The sequence below is a fragment of the Silurus meridionalis genome, chromosome 12 (genome assembly GCF_014805685.1).
Source record: "Silurus meridionalis isolate SWU-2019-XX chromosome 12, ASM1480568v1, whole genome shotgun sequence".
Lineage (NCBI taxonomy): Eukaryota > Metazoa > Chordata > Actinopteri > Siluriformes > Siluridae > Silurus > Silurus meridionalis.
In genome coordinates, this window is record NC_060895.1 from 24,963,737 (window position 1) to 24,983,006 (window position 19,270).

At 42.2% G+C, this 19,270-nt stretch overlaps 1 protein-coding gene and 1 non-coding gene across 5 annotated transcripts in view; both read left to right on the plus strand.

Annotated features, from left to right (window-relative positions):
• The first annotated feature begins 1,068 nt into the window (after nucleotides 1-1,068).
• LOC124394216 (E3 ubiquitin/ISG15 ligase TRIM25-like) overlaps nucleotides 1,069-19,270 on the plus strand; it is a 33,872-nt gene continuing 15,670 nt past the window's right edge. The window contains exons 1-6 of one of the 4 annotated variants that reach the window (XR_006927448.1): nucleotides 1,069-1,752; nucleotides 2,337-2,432; nucleotides 2,881-3,114; nucleotides 3,303-3,462; nucleotides 14,654-14,752; nucleotides 16,510-16,861. Coding sequence is in view for 2 of the 4 variants with exons in the window: in XM_046862352.1 (XP_046718308.1) it covers nucleotides 1,153-1,752; nucleotides 2,337-2,432; nucleotides 2,881-3,114; nucleotides 3,303-3,462; nucleotides 10,590-10,762 (1,263 nt within the window). In the remaining 2 variants the exon portion in view is untranslated. Of the gene's footprint in view, nucleotides 1,753-2,336; nucleotides 2,433-2,880; nucleotides 3,115-3,302; nucleotides 3,463-10,589; nucleotides 11,567-14,653; nucleotides 14,753-16,456; nucleotides 16,862-19,270 lie in introns of those variants that run through there. The other 3 variants (XR_006927449.1, XM_046862352.1, XM_046862351.1) reach the window with 3 other exon arrangements.
• trnag-ccc lies at nucleotides 5,609-5,681 on the plus strand. Its single transcript has one exon. It is a non-coding gene; the product is annotated as a tRNA-Gly (tRNA).

Consider the following 19,270-nt stretch of genomic DNA (forward strand, 5'->3'; position numbering starts at 1 on the left):
TACAGTATTTATTTATTTTTTTATATGGACAATCCACATGCACAACCTTCTGATCGGTTTTACTGTGTATGACAAAACATACGCAAAAATCACAGTCCATGAAGACTCCTGTCTGTCCTTGTCCATCAGTCTGTCCATCACCACTGCAAACAGGAAAGAGCTCAAAGCCGATCCTTGATGCAGTCCAACCTCCACCTAAAACCAGTCTGTCGTTCCTACTTCACAATTCACTGCTGTTACACTGTCCTCATACATGTCCTGCACCACCCTCACTTCCACCCTCACTTCCACTACTCTTTCCCATAACTTCATGGTGTGACCAATCAACTTTATTCCCTTGTAGTTACTGCAGATCTGCACATCTCCCTTATTCTTAAACATCTCCATGCTTCTACTGGTATGTCTTCTGGGCCAACTGACTTTCCTCTATTCATGCTCTTAATAGCTGCTCTCACTTCCTCCTTACTAATCCTTTTTCCCAGCAGCAGTGACTCTAAAACTTCTCAGGATTTAGGAAAAGATGAACAGATTGAAGGTATGAGGTGAGCTTGAGGAAAATAAGATCTCAGACTGGAGACAATTTTCACCTTCCAACATGACAAAGAGCCGAAACACACCCAGTACACTGTGCTGATGAAAGTGTGTGAATGTTCATGAGAGGTCTAGTCAGAGCCTGGATTTCAATCCAAATGTATTCTCTCTGAAAACAGCTGTACAGTGACATTCCCTAATTCACATGACAGATGTTGAAGACACTGCAGAGAGCAAATGGAGGAGATCCTCGAATCCAGATGTGATGATCTTGTAGCATTACACCTACAAAGACATGATGTGCTGAGTGAAGCGTCTGAATGCTGTCAGTTTTATATTTCTGTTATTATTAAACCCACATTCAAATTCACAACAAAGAACAAATCAGACTGCATTGGATTGTACTGTTTAGATCAGAAAGTATCTCCTGGTGTAAAACTACACTGTTCCTTACAAGCCTGAACTCTGTGTTTAAAGCCACGCCCACTCTGTGTGTCACACTATAACACACACAACAGGAAGGTTATTCCAGAGAAAACGAAACTTAGAACTCGAAGACCCCCCCCGCAGCCGCCTCTCTTTCTCCCCGTCTCTCTCTCTTACACACTGGCGAGAGAGAAAATGGCAGAAGCCTGTATTTCAGTAAATCGGTTGTCAGTGGATCAGTTCATCTGTGCTGTGTGTCTGGATCTCCTTAAGGATCCTGTAGCTATTCCTTGTGGTCACAGTTACTGTAAGGTGTGTATTAATGGCTGCTGGAATCAGGAGGACATGAAGGGCATCTACAGCTGCCCCCAGTGTAGAGAAACTTTCACTCCGAGGCCTGTTCTACGCAGGAACAACATGCTGGCTGAAGTGGTGGAGAAACTGAAGAACACTGAACTCCAAGCTGCTTCTCCTGCTCACTGTTACGCTGGACCTGGAGATGTGGACTGTGATTCCTGCACTGGGAGAAAACTCAAAGCCGTCAAGTCCTGTCTGGTGTGTCTGGCCTCGTATTGTGAAGATCATCTTAAACTTTACTATCAGTCTCAGGCTTTTAAGAAGCACAAGTTAGTTGAAGCCTGTGTAGATCTCCAAGAGAAGATCTGCTCTCAGCACGACAAACTGATGGAGATCTACTGCCGTACTGACCAAAGCTTCATCTGTTACTTGTGTATGATGGATGAACATAAAGGCCATGATACAGTTTCAACTACTGCAGAAAGAAGTAAAAAACAGGTGAGATCTGAACATTAATTTATGATTTTACACAAATTCTGTTCAAAATACTTTGAAGAACCTAGAATATGACATTTTTCAGTTGTTTCACACTTTTTTTATGTATATAATTCCATATATAATTCCACATGTGTAAATTTATAGTTTTGATGCCTTCAGTGTGAATCTACAATTTTCATAGTCATGAAAATAAAGAAAAATCTTTGAATGAGAAGGTGTGTCCAAACTTTTGGTCTGTACTGTATATGAGAGATCAGATCTATTTATAAATGCACACAGACACACACTATAGAGAAAGATCATATCTGAGAACCTGCATCTCAATCAAATAGTAAGTGATGCTGTTAGACTTTCTACCTTAATGTTTCTGTAACAGGAAAAACAGTGACATTTCAACCAGGTGCCGTTTTCACCCAAAACCAAAGAGATCATGTGACACCTGCTGAAGAATGTAGTTTATTAGAACTTTTATACTTTGCTTCTCCTTTTAGCAGAATTAGTTCTAGAAACAATATTAAGAACTTTTACTATCATTCTGTAGAACACAATAAAATCTATCTGAAATGTATTTTATTTGGTCTCAGAATGAACTAAAGGAGGAGCAGATTAAATCCCAGCAGAAGATCCAGGAGAAGCAGAAGAAGGTGCAGGAGCTGAAACAGACTGTTGATACTATAAAGGTGAGGAATGAAAGAACACACACACACACACACACACACACACACACACACACAGATAAACTCTTACTGTGTGTGTGTGTTTTCTGTTGAGTTGTGCTACACTACTGTTACAGCTAGCGATGCATCCGGAAGATAAATTGACGATGGAAATTAATCATCTTTAGCCGTTTTAGGCATATTTATTAAACTGCTGCCGACACATCAGTCTTACGGTCAGAGCAGCTCTCACACACACACACACACACACACACACACACACACACACACACACACACTGAGAAGAACCGTGAATCACAGTGGACAAACATTAACGCAAACGCGTTTCACAATAGTTAACACTTTAGTGCCCCCTAGTGGCTCACTCATATGCACAACACAGAAGAACTATACAGCATTACATTACATACAACTGAGGACATTATAAACATATTTTAACATTTACTAACAGTTGCATTCACAGGCAGCAGTAGATGATAATGAGAAGATCTTTAATGAGATGATCAGCTTCCTGGTGAAAAGGCGCTCGGAGGTGACGGAGCTGATCAGAGTTCAGGAAAAAGCTGAACTGACTCGAGCTGAACGACTCCTGAAACATCTGGAGCAGGAGATCACTAATCTTCAGAGGAGAGTCAGTGATCTGGAGCAGCTTTCACACATACCTGATCACATTCACTTCCTCCAGGTAACACTCACTGTCTGATCTACAGAGGGCGCTGTTCCTCACAAAGTTTCCTCCTAAAAGCTCATTACAGCAACAATAAATGTTCCTGTCTGAGATCACAAGTGTGTCTTTGGTCTGATTCAGTCTGAGCTTCATTCGTTTCTCTCCTCCACTTTTCTTCTTCTATATGATGTTATTCCTCTCTGTAGAGTTTCCCGTCTCTCTGTGTTTCTCCTGGATGTGACGACTCACCCAGCTTCACTGTCAATCAACATCTCTCATTTGATGGAGTGAGGAAATCTGTCTCAGATCTGAAAAAACGAGTCGAGGAAATCTGTCAGAAGGAATTCAACAAAATCCGTCCACAAGGTAAACAAATAGTTGTGTTGGAAATTATTTATATGTTGTGTGTAACCCTATTTTTAAACCCAAAAGGTTACAATTTTATATTTTTAACGTAACTCAGAAAACCTGGATTCCCGGCAGTTGAATGGTGAATTGGCTGGTAGTAGTATTCTATTTACACCAGTCTCTTATTACAATACAGAACCCTAATTAATGAAACACCAAAATACAAATTGAAATGAGCAAATTAACAACTTATTTATTTTAATTATTTCAGAGTTTTGCTGTTTTAGTTTGGCTGTAGTTTAAAACAAAAAAATGTATGAAACCATTAAACAACTGTAGAGGGTCAAATATTTAGAAATAAAATACTGTATCAAAATGGTATGAAAAGTAAAATTAAAGACCTCAAAACAAATAAATACAATAGAATATAACAAAAACCCAAGTGCACAATATTACACAGTCTATCAGAAAACTCATTTCTGTATGCAATATACAGTATATGAACCAACAACTCAGTCACATACACTATGTTTTCGATGGGGCCCAGTTGGTGCACATTCACAGTGTGAAGGGTTAAAGAAATTCTCTTAAGCTGAAACTTGGAAAACAATCACTTACACCAATCCAAGGAAACTAAGATGAACCGCGAACAGCATCAACTCACTGTTAGCGTAGTGAATAATTCCCTCAGCGTGGAGAGTCAGGCCGATCCGAGCACAGTGTAACCCTGTGATCTTTACAGCAGCAACAACGCAACACGTCCAGTTGCAAAGTCCCAGGTCCAACTAGATCCCATCTGCGTTCACTGTTCACACACGTTGCTAATGCGATAGCCGCTAGGCCTTGATCACACGTGATGGCGGAGATGGTGGCTTATAAACAGGCGGTGCCATTAAATAAACGTAAACTTTGAAAAAATCAAAGAAGAAAACCCGAATACAGTTCCGTTACAATTTTGGCCGTAATATTCAAGAATATACTCGGTCTCCAAAAGATGTTACCCTCTGTCTCCTGTATCGCACACAGCCTGCACGCAGTCTCTTCACGCCATGTGCGTTACTCCTCTCTCTCCTGCGTTGTAACTCTCATGACCTTTAACCTTTTGGTCAACAGTCATTGGCCAACAATAATTTACATTTAACAAATTAATTTTCTGGATATAAAACAAACCCATATCTGAACAAAACAATGTGGCATGTAATATTACATTTTGAAATAAAAAGAAAATAAATAAATTGTCTTCATAAAACATTGGAAACAAAGCACATTTTTAAAGGTTCCTACATGTGTATCACAGTAAAGAGTCCTTCCTCACCACATCCATAATACTCCTCCTTGGTCTTCCTCTTTTCCTCCTTCCTGGTGGCTCCATCCTCAGCTTTCTCCTAATGATATACCCCACATCCCTCCTCTGCACATGTCCAAACCATCTCAATCTCACCTCTCTCACCTTGTCTCCAAAACGTCCTACATGCTCTGTCCCTCTAATAAACTTATTTCTAATCCTATCCATCTTCGTCACTCCAAATGAACATCTCAACATCTTCAGCTCTGCTACCTCCAGCTCCACCTCCTGTCTTTTACGCAATGCCACTGTCTCTAAACTGTAAGGATGGTCAGATCTGTTCATAGTACCAGACCCCGAGAACTGCCATGCAACTTCATGAGGCCAGACCCCGAGAACTAACATGTAACAAAACAATAAACCTTCTAATCTGAGGAGAGGATCTCTTTGATCTGAGGAGAGAAAGCCATTTGTTCAGCTGCCCAGTCACCCATCCTTGAGCCCCCCTCTTTCCCTCCTGGGGAGAAGGCCGGATAATGGAAAGGTGACTGAGAAAATCCCAGAATTCAATTTACTTTACTTGAATAATGTATACATTTTACCTTCACATGTTTAGTATCATTTTAAAGGTCTCAGTGTGATTGAAAATATGATCTCAGTCCCATATCAGTAGAACAGACCCCAGGTTTGGGGAAATTCTGTCCTACTGACATAAGGTTTGCCCCGGAGAAGATCCTTACCAGGTGGTCTAGGTGACATTTGGTTTTTAGGTCACATCCTGTTCAAAGAATGGGTGTGCAAAGCTTTATCACTTTGAATTTACAAGTGTTTATGATGGTTTGGGTATTTAAGGAAATTTGGCGAAACAGTCTGGGAAGGTCCCCTGGTGGTCTAGTGGTTAAGACGCAGCGCTCCCACCGCTGCGACCCGGGTTCGATTCCCGGTCAGGGAACCATCCCCAGCCACTCTCAGTGCCGGTGTTTAATAAAATTATAACTGAGGAGTCAGATTTCATTTCTCCCTGAACTTCAGTAATTCTGTTTGCAGAATCTGTAGAATGTAGGATGTTTCTAGAATGAAGGTGAAGGTACAGAGATGTTTCCAGGCCACGTTCCTCATGATTGTGATAAAGGTTTAAAATAACAGAAAATGAGAGAGAGAGAAATGAATAAAATAAAGGACAATATTCAGGAGACTGCTGAAGTAGTGACTCTCATGCCAAAGCTTATTGACTCCTCAGTATTTCTGAATTGTGTTTGGAATCCTGTGGAGACGAGTGAATTGTAAAAGAATAAATTAAGCCATAAAATCCTTCATTTTTACATTTTATTTTATTTTATTTTATTTACTTCTGATCAACTCGTGATGATCTGTGACAAGCAGAATAGACTGGGGTGTCCTAATACTTTTGGTCTAACTTTTATGATAATTTTTTATGATGATTGTATGAATTATTTGTACATGTTGAAACAGAATCTATGTTCAAGTCAAATGTTCAAGTCAAATTCATACATTTTCAAGTTTAGCTTCAATTTCCTAATATTTTTGGGTCACTTTAAATATTTCTATCTGTATGTTTTTATTTTATTTCTATTTGTTTGTTTATTTACGGACAATACACTAGAAATTATTACACACTGATGTCATGTACATAGCGCATGTAGCATAAAGCTGGTTTGTGTCCTTCGTTTTTCGTTAGGCTTTTACATAAAGACAAAACAACTGAACAATCACAAAAAAACAAAACGAGTACAAATAAACGAGTGAATATAAATTAGTGCTGCAACTAACGATTATTTTTCCGATTACTCGGATAAAAAAAAAATGTAAATAAGCCGTTTTGCTGATTATAACTATATAAAACTCTTATTCAGGGTGTTTATGTATAAAAGTGCATTTAAAAAAAATGCAAAAGCCACATATTGAGTTTAATTACATTTAATTTGGACATTATAACGTTTATAGAAGCTGCTTGTGGAGGAGCGAATGCGTGATTTCACCTTTAAACATATTCACTCATGTTGGATTGTTTCTTTCTTCTTCTTCTTCTTCTTCTTTCGGCTGCTCCCATTAGGGGTCGCCACAGCGGATCATCCGTCTCCATACCACCCTGTCCTCTACATCTGCCTCTTTCACACCAACTACCTGCATGTCTTCCCTCACCACATCCATGAACCTCCTCCTTGGCCTTCCTCTTTTTCTCCTACCTGGTGGCTCCATCCTCAGCATTCTTCTACCAATATAATTCATGTCCCTCCTCTGCACATGTCCAAACCATCTCAATCTCGCCTCCCTCACCTTGTCACCAAAACATCCTACATGCTGTCCCTCTAATAAACTCATTTCTAATCTTGTCCATCCTCGTCACTCCCAACGAAAACCTTAACATCTTCAGCTCTGCTACCTCCAGCTCCACCTCCTGTCTTTTACTCAATGCCACTGTCTCTAATCCATACAACATTGCAGGTCTCACCACAGTCCTATAAACTTTCCCTTTCATTCTTGCAGATACCCTACTATCACAAATCACTCCTGTCACTCTTCTCCACCCACTCCACCCTGCCTGCACTCTTTTCTTCACTTCTCTAACACACTCTCCATTACTTTGCACTGTTGACCCCAGGTACCTGAACTCCTCCACCTTCTCCACCTCTTCTCCTGCAACCGCACCACTCCACTGCCCTCCCTCTCATTCACACACATGTACTCTGTCTTACTCCTACTGACTTTCATTCCCTTCTCTCCAGCACATACCTCCACCTCTCAGGCTCATCTCAACCTGCTCCCTACTTTCACCACAAATCACAATATCATCTGCAAACATCATAGTCCAGGGAGACTCCTGTCTGACCTCGTCCGTCAACCTGTCTATCACCACTGCAAACAGGAAAGGGCTCAGGGCCGATCCTTGATGCAGTCCAACCTTCACCCTGAACCAGTCTGTCGTACCTACTGCACACTTCACTGCCGTCACACTGTCCTCATACATGTCCTGCACCACCCTCACGTACTTCTCTGACACACCTGACTTCCTCATACAATACCACAACTCCTCTCTTGGCACTCTGTCGTACGCTTTCTCTAGATCCACAAATACACAATGCAATTCCTTCTGTCCTTCTCTATACTTCTCCATCAACATCCTCAAAGCAAATAAGGCATCTGTGGTGCTCTTCCTCGGCATGAAACCATACTGTTGCTCACAGATGGTCACCTCTTCTCTCAGCCTGGCTTCCACTACTTTTTCCCATAACTTCATGTTGTGACTGATCAACTTAATTCCCCTGTAGTTACTGCAGGTCTGCACATCTCTGTTATGCTTAAAGATCGGTACCAGCACACTCCTTCTCCATTCCTCAGGCATCTTCTCACCTTCCAAAATCCTGTTAAACAATCTGGTTAAAATTCCACGGCCATCTCTCCTAAACATCTCACGCTTCTACCGGTATGTCATCTGGTCCAACCGACTTTCCATTCTTCATCCTCTTAATCGCTGCTCTTACTTCCTCCTTACTAATCCTATCTACATCCTGCTTCACCAACTCCACATCATCCAACCTTCTCTCTCTCTGATTTTCCTCATTCATCAGCTGCTCAAAATACTCCTCCACCTTCTCAACACACTCTCCTCACTAGTCAACACATTTCCTCTCCATCCTTTACTGCTCTAACTTGCAGTACATCCTTCCAGCTCGGTCCCTCTGCCTGGCCAATCGGTATAAATCCTTTTCTCCTTCCTTAGTGTCCAACCTCTCATACAGCTCCTCATATGCCTTTTCCTTGGCTTTCGCCACATCCCTTTTTACCTGTTGCCGCATCTCCTTGTACTCCTGCCTACTCTTCTCATCACTCTGTCTATCCCACTTCTGTTTTGGGAACCTCTTTCTCCTTATGCTCTCCTGCACTTCCTCATTCCACCACCACGTCTCCTTGTCTTGTTTTCTATTTCCAGATGTCACACCAAGTACTTTTCTAGCTGCCTCCCTCATCACTCCTGCAGAAGTAGCCCAATCATCCAGCACCTCTTCACCACCACCAAGCCTCTGTCTGATCTTTTCCCTGAACCTCACACTACACTCTTCCTCCTTTAATTTCCACCATCTTATTCTTCTTTCAGTCCTCACTCTCCTCCTCTTCTTCTTCGCCTCCAAAACCATCCTACAGACCACCATCCGATGCTGTCTAGCTACACTGTCCCCTGCCAACACCTTACAGTCTTCAATCTCCTTCAGGTTGCATCTCCTGCATAGCACATAGTCCACCTGTGTGCACCTTCCTCCACTCTTATACGTCACCCTATGATCCTCCTTCTTCTTAAAATAAGTGTTCACCACTGCCATTTCCATCCTTTTAGCAAAATCTACCACCATCTGCCCTTCCACATTCCTCTCCTTAAAACCATACCTACCCATCACCTCCTCATCACCTCTGTTCCTTCACCTACATGCCCATTAAAGTCTGCCCCAATCACCAATCGTTCTTTCCTAGGTACACCATCTACCACTTCATCTAATTCACTCCAGAATCTTTCCTTCTCCTCCATCTCACAGCCAACTTGTGGAGCATAGGCACTGATGACATTTATCATCATCCCTTCAACTTCCACCTTCACGATCATCACCCTATCAGAAACTCTTCACCTCCACTACACTCTTACTGTACTCTTCCTTCAGAATCACCCCTACACCATTTCTCTTTCCATCCACACCATGATAGAACAGTTTAAACCCACCTCCAATGTTCCTGGCCTTACTCCCTTTCCACTTGGTCTCCTGAACACACAACATATCTACCTTTCTCCTCTCCATCATATCAGCTATCTCTCTCCCTTTACCCGTCATAGTACCAACATTTAAAGTACCAACCCTAACCTCTACTCTCCTACACTTCTCCTTTCCATGCCGTCTCTGTAGACGTCTTTCTCCTCTCCTTCTCCTCCTTCGGCCAACAGTAGCCCAATTTCGGCTAACGATACCTGTGGCGGTCGTTGTTAACCCGGGCCTCGACCGATCCGGTATGAAATTCTCATTTGTGATCCGCATATTTGATTTGGCACATTTTACGCTGGATGACCTTCCTAACGCAACCCTCCCCATTTACCCGGGCTTGGGACCGGCACTAAGAGTGCACTGGCTTGTGCATCCATAATGGCTGGGTTGTTGGATTGTTTCTTTCTGTAATAAATAAATAAATAAATAAATAAATAAAGCATTCAATTATGCAAGATGTAAATTGTGTAAATCAACATTTCTATTGTTTTTAATTATATTGCAGATGGCAAGATGGCAGTATAATAAGCTTATTCCCTCAAAGCTTATTATTTCCTCAAAACTTATTAACAATCTTTGATGCATTGTTTTTGCAGCATCAGTTTTTTGTTTCTCTCACACTTATTGTGTGGATGTTTTTTCCTTCTTAACTGTAACTGGCATGACATGATATAATCGTGCATTTTTAAAAGTTAGTGGTGCCCCGTTTTTGAAAAGAGGTTAAATTTGTAATTTGTACTTTTGGCTACCAGGTGGCGCCAAAACACCATAAAATAGCACTGTGCATAGAAAGCTTAGTTTCTGACTTCAATGAAGTTTTCTATGCAGTTTTCAATGGAGTATATCAGAATATAATAGTGTGTGTGTGTGTGTGTGTGTGTGTGTGTGTGTGTGTGTGTGTGTGTGTGTGTGTGTGTGCGTGTGTGTGTGTGTGTGTGTGTGTGAGAGAGAGAGAGAGAGAGAGAGAGTGGGTGACCTTTGAGCACTGACCTTAATGTGTCAAAATCAGAAAATATGCACCTCAGCTCTCAGAACTATTAAATTTTACATTAACAAAAATAATATTTAAGCACCTGCATGTCATCCTGCAGGTCATTTGATAGTGAGAAAAGCAGCAAGCAACATGAGACCCTTCACTTCTGCAGAGGTTTTAGACAAATTTATAAAGCCCGACCTCAGCAAGCTGCAGGAAACATCTCCCCTGACACCACCGATTCAGGAGAGTAAGATCCAGATTTTGTTGCAGCAAAATCTCTTTTTTTAAACCCAATCCAGGATCCTCAGAATCTTCAGAAACCATCCGCGATGCTCTGAGATCCCACTCTGCTGCCTATAACACGGGGCTCGCCACCGGGGACACGAATGAGTACAAGGCTGCATCTTACAGTATTCGCAGAGCGGTGGAGGATGCAAAGCGGTGCTATGGGAGAAAACTAGAGTCACAGTTCCAACATGGTGGCTCTAGGAGCCTGTGGCAGGGACTAAGAACAATCACAGACTATAGAACACTATCTTCTATAATGGTGAATGCGGACGCTTCTCTGGCAGACGAGCTAAACACCTTTTACGCGGCGCTAGCACGCCGAGAGAGCAGGAGAGGTAAACACGTTCACCATCTCAGAGCATGTTTTGAATAGGGCATTCAAGAGAGTGAATACCAGGAAGGCAGCAGGACCAGATGGCATCACAGGTCGGGTTCTGAAAGCCTGCGCTGACCAGCTAGCACCGGTGTTCACTGAGATATTCAACCTCTCATTGGAACAGTCTGTTGTCCCCTCATGTTTCCACCATTGTTTCTGTCCGGAAGAAACCCCAGCCCGCCTGCCTTACCGACTATTGCCCTGTAGCCTTGACCACAGTAGTGATGAAGTGCTTTGAGAGACTGGTCAGAGACTTCATCACTGCCTCACTACCAGACACACTGGAGCCACTACAGTTCGCGTACCGTCTGAACCGTTCTACTGAGGACGCCATTGCTCATCTCCTCCACACCACGATGAGCCACCTGTACCAAAGAAATGGGAATTATACAAAGATGCTGTTTGTGGACTACAGTTCAGCATTTAACACCATAATTCCCTCCACACTCACCTCTTAGTTGGAGTTCCTGGGACTCAGCCTGCCGCTGTGCCAATGGATCTCTAACTTCCTGACAGACAGACCACAAGCCATACGGGTGGGAAAACACACCTCATCCACCCTCACCCTCAGCATTGGAGCTTCCCAGGGTTGTGTTCTGAGCCCCCTGCTGTACTCACTGTACACATATGACTGTGTGGCCACTTCCAACTCCACCACCATCATCAAGTTTGCAGACAACACTGTTGTGGTGGGCCTGATCTCCAACAACGACAAGACAGCCTACCTACAGGAGGTTAAAAACCTGGAGAGATGGGGCCAGGAGAACAACCTTCTCCTGAACATCAGCAAGACTAAGGAGTTGATCGTGGAATTCAGCACAAAGCAGGGGCGGTCATATCAACTGCTAAACATCAACGGGACCCCAGTGGAGAGAGTGGACAGTTTCCGGTACCTAGGTGTTCATATCACACAGGACCTGTCTTGGTCCTGTCACACCAAAACCCTGGTGAAGAAGACCTGGCAGCATCTGTACAATTTGAGATGTTTAAGGGACTTTAAACTACCCTCTCAAGTGCTAAAGACTTTCTCCACCTGCACCATTGAGAGCGTTCTGATGGGTAGCATCACTTCCTTGTTCGGGAACAGCACCATGCAGGACAGGCAAGCCATCCAGAGGGTGGTGCGTTCAGCTGAACGTACCATCCACATCGGGCTCCCTAACCTGCAGGACATCTACAGCACGTGGTGCAGGACCAGAGCCAGGAAGATTATGAAGGACCTCAGCCATCCCAACAATGGACTCTTTTCTTTGTTGCGTTAGGGTTTCTGCTCCCTGAAAGCAAACACAGAGAGAATGAGGAGGAGCTTCTTCTTCCCGCAGGCCATTCGGAGTTTAAACCAGGAAACACCCAGGATCTAAAAACTGGCCCACTCTCTCCATCATCACACTTTTTCTATGCACATATCTCTCTTTTCGCTCTACGACACTTTAAACTCTGGACTCGCACAGCACAGTGCACTTTATATTTTATACCACACCATACCGCACACAGACACTTTATGGACAATCACAAAACCACCTTAAATTGTTTACTCTTTTACTGCTTACTGCCAGAAGCATATTCTGTATATACATCTTTTTTTCTCATAAATATCTTTATATATTCTTATATTTTATATAGTTTTTAAACTTTATTTATCTGCCTTCTTTTTCTTTGTTTAATTTTTTCTCCCCATCCTATTTCCTCATGCCGAACCATCGTAAAAAGCATTTCACTGCATGTCGTACTCTGTGTGTATGTGACAAACAAATTTGATTTGATTTGATTTAAACATCTCCACGCTTCTACCGGTATCTCATCTGGTCCAACCGCCTTTCCATTCTTCATCCTCTTAATCGCTGCTCTCACTTCCTCACTAATACTTTCCACATAGAACATAGTCCACCTGTGTGCACCTTCCTCCACTCTTATACATCACCCTATGATCCTCCTTATTCTTACAATAAGTGTGTGTAAAAATAAGTATAAAAATCTTTGTATATATACTTAACTCAGTTGATTCTAGAGTATTGGTCTGTGTTTATTATTTCTATCAGGTGATTAATCAAGGGTAATCTCAAATTGGGAGATCAGTCATGTGTCTTAAACCCATCTCTGTAGTCATCTCTTACAGACACGGACGTTCCCATCCACAAAACAGAGGTCACATTGCCAGTAACCTCATCTATCCTCCTCTGTTGTCTCAATCTCAAACAGTGGTGGTAGGTGGGCTCTGGAATTGCCAGTCTGCTGTAAGGAAAGCTGACTTTATACCAGGCTTGGCTTCCCACTACACCTTCGACTTTCTGGCACTTACTGAGACCTGGATATCCCCACAGAACACTGCTACACCAGCTGCTCTGTCTTCTGCCTACGCTTTCTCTCAGTCACCAAAAGAGAGTTTTATCATCACCCCTTTCAGCTTCACGTTCATCACCCTATCAGAAATGTTCATCACCCTATCACTCTTACTGTACTCTTCCTTCAGAATCACATTTTATCATCACTTTCAGCTTCACGTTCATCACCCTATCAGAAACGTTCATCACCCTATCACTCTTACTGTACTCTTCCTTCAGAATCACCCCTACACCATTTCTCTTCCCATCTACACCATGATAGAACAGTTTAAACACCTCCAATGCTCTTGGTCTTACTCCCTTTTCACTTAGTCTCCTGAACACATAACATATCTACCTTTCTCCGCTCTATCATATCAGCTCCCTCTCTACCTTTACCAGTCAAGTCAAGTCAAATTTATTTCTATAGCGCTTTTCACAACAGACATTGTCTCAAAACAGCTTTACAGAAATCAACAGTGAAGGTGAATGGTGTGTATTTATCCCTGATGAGCAGCCGTGGCGACTGTGGCAAGGAAAAACTCCCTTAGATGTAATGAGGAAGAAACCTTGAGAGGAACCAGACTCAAAAGGGGAACCTATCCTCATTTTGGGTGACAGTTTGAGCATAAATCTTTAACAATACAGAACACTGGAAAGTGAGAACTAACATGAGCAATGTGCTTTCTACAGTCTTAAACAGTCTATATGGTTAGTAGCTCCTAGTTTTATGAGCTCAACATTTGTGATCATCACAGATCCAGCGTACACAGATCCACTGTTACCAGTCATAGTACCAACATATAAAGTACCAAACCGAACCTCCACTCTTCTCCTTTTCCTGCTGTCTCTGTAGACATCTCCCTCCTCTCGTTCTCCTCCTTCAGCCAACAGTAGTACAATTTAAACTGGTACCGTTGGCTAACAATACCTGTGGCGGTTGTTGGTAACCCGGGCCTCGACCGATCCGATATAAATTTCTGATTCGTGACCCGTATATTTGATTTGGCATGTTTTACGCTGGATGCCCTTCCTAACGCAACCCTCCCCATTTATCCGGGTTAAAGAGCTGAGGCTGATTAACAGGTTTAAACAAAAAAGTAAAAAAAATTGATCTGATATTTTACAGCAGTTGAATTTAGTATTTTGCGGGTTGTATTGTTTTTGTATGTGGTGTCTGGTTTATGTGTGCAGGTGCCATCCTGAGACTCCAGTCCAGACCTTCCCTGCACTCCAGTTAACTAAAGCCATGCCAAACAGCTTGAAGTCAAAACTGTCGTAGGTCATTAACAGGTAATTACACCTGTTCTGACTTCAAACCCTGAACTTTGCGTTGCTTATTGTAAATACTCACTGTATTATATGGTTGTAAATATATGTACGTGTGTTGTCTTGTTCACCTTGTTCTCACTTTATAACCACTTTATTTCTTGAACTTTTGAAAATCAATATCTGTTTGTTTTGCAAATATAGCAATTAGACTACTCATCATGAAGGGACTGAATGACACACACACACACACACACACACACACACACACACAAACAAACAGACACACGTTCATAAATGATAAACAAATACAAAACTTTTTTTGCACAGTTCATGTTGAAACAAATGTTTACATGTATAGTATTTATTAATTTTTTTATGGACAATCCACATGCACAACCTTCTGATCCGTACTGATCGGTTTCACTGTGTACTGCACTGTATATGACAAAACATACTTGACTTGACTTGACAATATCATCCGCAAACATCACAGTCCACTGAGACTCCTGTCTGACCTCGTCCACCGGACTGTCCATCACCACTGCAAACAGGAAAGGGTTTAGAGTCAATTCTTGATGCAGTTTCACCTCCACCTTGAACCAGTCTGTCATTCCTACTGCACACTTCACTGCTGTCACACTGTCCTTATACATGTCCTGCATCACCCTCACATACTTCCTAATACAACCACAACTCCTCTCTCCACCACAACTCCTCCCTCCACCCTGTCGTACGCTTTCTCTAAATCCACAAACACACAATGCAACTCCTTCTGACCTTCTCTATACTTGTCCATCAACATTCTCAAAGCAAATAATGCGTCTGTGGTGCTTTTCCTCAGCATGAAACCATACTGCTGCTCACAGATGGTCACCTCTTATCTCAGCCTGGCTTCCACTACTCTTTCCCATAACTTCATGTTGTGACTGATCAACTTTATTCCCCTGTAGTTACTGCAGGTCTGCACATCTCCCTTATTCTTAAACATCTCCATGCTTCTACTGGTATGTCATCTGGGCCAACTGACTTTTTAATCTTCATCCTCTTAATAGCTGCTCTCACTTCCTCCTTACTAATCCTTTATCCCAGCAGCAGTGACTCTAAGATGAACAGATTGAAGGTATGAGATGAGCTTGAGGAAAATAAGATCTCAGACTGGTGACAATGTTCACCTTCCAACATGACAAAGAGCCGAAACACACCCAGTACACTGTGCTGATAAAAGTGTGTGAATGTTCATGAGAGGTCTAGTCAGAGCCTGGATTTCAATTCAATTGTATTCTTTCTGATATCAGCTGTACAGTGACATTCCCTAATTCACATGACAGATGTTGAAGACACTGCAGAGAGAAAACGGAGGAGATCCTCGAATCCAGATGTGGTGAACTTGTAGCATTACACCTACAAAGACATGATGTGCTGAGTGAAGCGTCTGAATGCTGTCAGTTTTATATTTCTGTTATTATTAAACCCACATTCAAATTCACAACAAAGAACAAATTAGACTGCATTGGATTGGACTGTTTAGATCAGAAAGTATGTCCTGTTCTAAGACTACACTGTTCCTTACAAGCCTGAACTCTCTGTGTTTAAAGCCACGCCCACTCTGTGTGTCACACTATAACACACACAACCAGGAAATTAATTTCAGAGAAAAAAAAACCTCAGAACTACTTTATTCTGAGTCACTCCCCCCTTCTTTCTCTCTCATTACACACACAGCAGGAAAATGGCAGAAGCCAGAATTTTAGTAAAACAGGATCTGTTCATCTGTGCAGTGTGTCTGGATCTCCTGAAGGATCCTGTAGCTATTCCTTGTGGACACAGTTTCTGTAAGGTGTGTATTAATAGCTGCTGGAATCAGGAGGACATGAAGAGCATCTACAGCTGCCCCCAGTGTAGAGAAACTTTCACTCCGAGGCCTGTTCTACGCAGGAACAACATGCTGGCTGAAGTGGTGGAGAAACTGAAAAAGACTAAACTCCTGCTTACTGTTACACTGGACCTGGAGATGTGGACTGTGATTCCTGCATTGGGAGAAAACGCAAATCTGTCAAATCCTGTCTGGTGTGTCTGGCCTCGTATTGTGAAGAACATCTTAAACCTCACTATCAGTCTCAGGCTTTTAAGAAACACAAGTTAGTTGAAGCCTGTGTTGATCTCCAAGAGAAGATCTGCTCTCAGCATGACAAACTGATGGAGATCTATTGCCGTACTGACCAAAGCTTCATCTGTTACTTGTGTATGACGGATGAACATAAAGGCCATGATACAGTTTCAACTACTGCAGAAAGAAGTAAAAAACAGGTGAGATCTGAGCATTAATTCATGAATTTACACAAATTCTGTTTCTACTGTAAATTCTGTTCAGTGGATTTACTCGGTTCTGAGGTGAATTTGTATTTACTGTTAGAGGATCGTGTGTAAATACGTGTTAAACACGGTGAGCAGTCAGTGTACTTTAAACAGCCGACACCCAACAACCTTCATACAGCTTTTTACAGCTAAAGTGCACAAATCAACAGATGATATTTGAGATATATATGAGAGATCAGATCTATTTATAAATGCACACAGACACACACTATAGAGAAAGATCATATCTGAGAAACTGCATCTCAATCAAATAGTAAGTGATGCTGTTAGACTTTCTACCTTAATGTTTCTGTAACAGGAAAAACAGTGACATTTCAACCAGGTGCCCTTTTTTCACGCAACACCAAAGAGATCATGTGACACAACTGCTGAAGAATGTAGTTTAATAGAACTTTTATACTTTGCTTCTCCTTTTAGCAGAATTAGTTCTAGAGACAATATTAAGAACTTTTACTATAATTCTGTAGAACACAATAAAATCTATCTGAAATGTATTTTATTTGGTCTCAGAATGAACTAAAGGAGAAGCAGATTAAATCCCAGCAGAAGATCCAGGAAAAGCAGAAGAAGGTGCAGGAGCTGAAACAGACTGTTGATATAATAAAGGTGAGCAATGAACACACACACACACACACACACACACACACACACACACACACTAGAGGGAGACTCATTATAAAGGTGCGTGTGTTCTAACAGAAGCGTTCACAGGCAGCAGTAGATGATAATGAGAAGATCTTTAATGAGATGATCAGCTCCTTGGTGAAAAGGCGCTCGGATGCGATGGAGATGATCAGAGTTCAGGAAAAAGCTGATCTGAGTCAAGCTGAACAACACCTGAAACATTTGGAGCAGGAGATCACTGATCTTCAGAGGAGAGTCAGTGAACTGGAGCAGCTTTCACACACACCTGATCACATCCACTTCCTCCAGGTAACACTCACCGTCTGATCTACAGAGGGCGCTGTTCCTCACAAAGTTTCCTCCTAAAAGCTCATTACAGCAATAAATGTTCCTGTCTGAGATCACAAGTGTGTCTTTGGTCTGAATCAGTCTGAGATTCATTCGTTTCTCTCCTACACTTTTCTCCTTCTCTATGATGTGTTTCCTCTCTGTAGAGTTTCCTGTGTCTCTGTGTTTCTCCTGGATGTGACGACTCACCCAGCTTCACTGTCAATCAACATCTTTCATTTGATTGAGTGAGGGAATCTGTCTCATATCTGAAAAAACGAGTCGAGGAAATCTGTCAAGAGGAATTCAACAAAATCCGTCCACAAGGTAAACAAATAGTTGTGTTGGAAATTATTTATTTGTTGTGTATCACAGTAAAGAGGGAGAGAAATTTCACGGAACAGGAATAAGTGGAGGTCACTTATGCAGAAGAAGGCAGATAGCGTTCTTCTCTGAGTGTGTTCCACTGCCTTGTGAGACAGCATGAGCAGCAGATTGTAAAGATGCAGTTGGCTGGATTCTCATGTCTCTGAGGAAGCAGGTATTAGTGTTTCCTCTCCCCAGATGATAACTACATTTACATTTACATTTGCGGTATTTAGCAGATGCCCTTATCCAGAGCGACATACAAAAGTGCTTTCAATCTCTAGTAATGAATAAATCTACACTGTACACAAGATTACAAACTTAATATAAATATAACTCTAGAATTCTACAATCTTGGAAAGTGCTAATTTAGGTGTTTCAGATAGAGGTAAGTCTTCAGTCGTCGCTTGAAAATAATCAGGGACGCCGCTGTACGGATATCTAGGGGAAGCTCATTCCACCACCTCGGTGCCAGAACAGTGAAGAGCCTTGAAGTGTACTTACCTCTCATTCTGAGAGAAGGTGGTTCCAGTCGAGCAGTGCTGAAGTATCTCAGACAGCGTGGTGCAGTGCGAGATGTGATGAGGTCACTGAGGTATGATGGTGCTGGTCCATTTTTGGCCTTGTAGGCAAGCATCAGTGTTTTGAATCTGATACGTGCAGCTACTGGAAGCCAGTGAAGGGAGCACAGCAGTGGGGTGGTGTGGGAGAACTTGGGCTGATTAAACACAAGCCATGCAGCTGCATTTTGGATCATTTGCAGTGGACAAATAGCATTCAGGGGAAGACCTGCCAGCAGAGAGTTGCAGTAGTCGAGTCTTGAAATCACAAGAGACTGAACAAGCA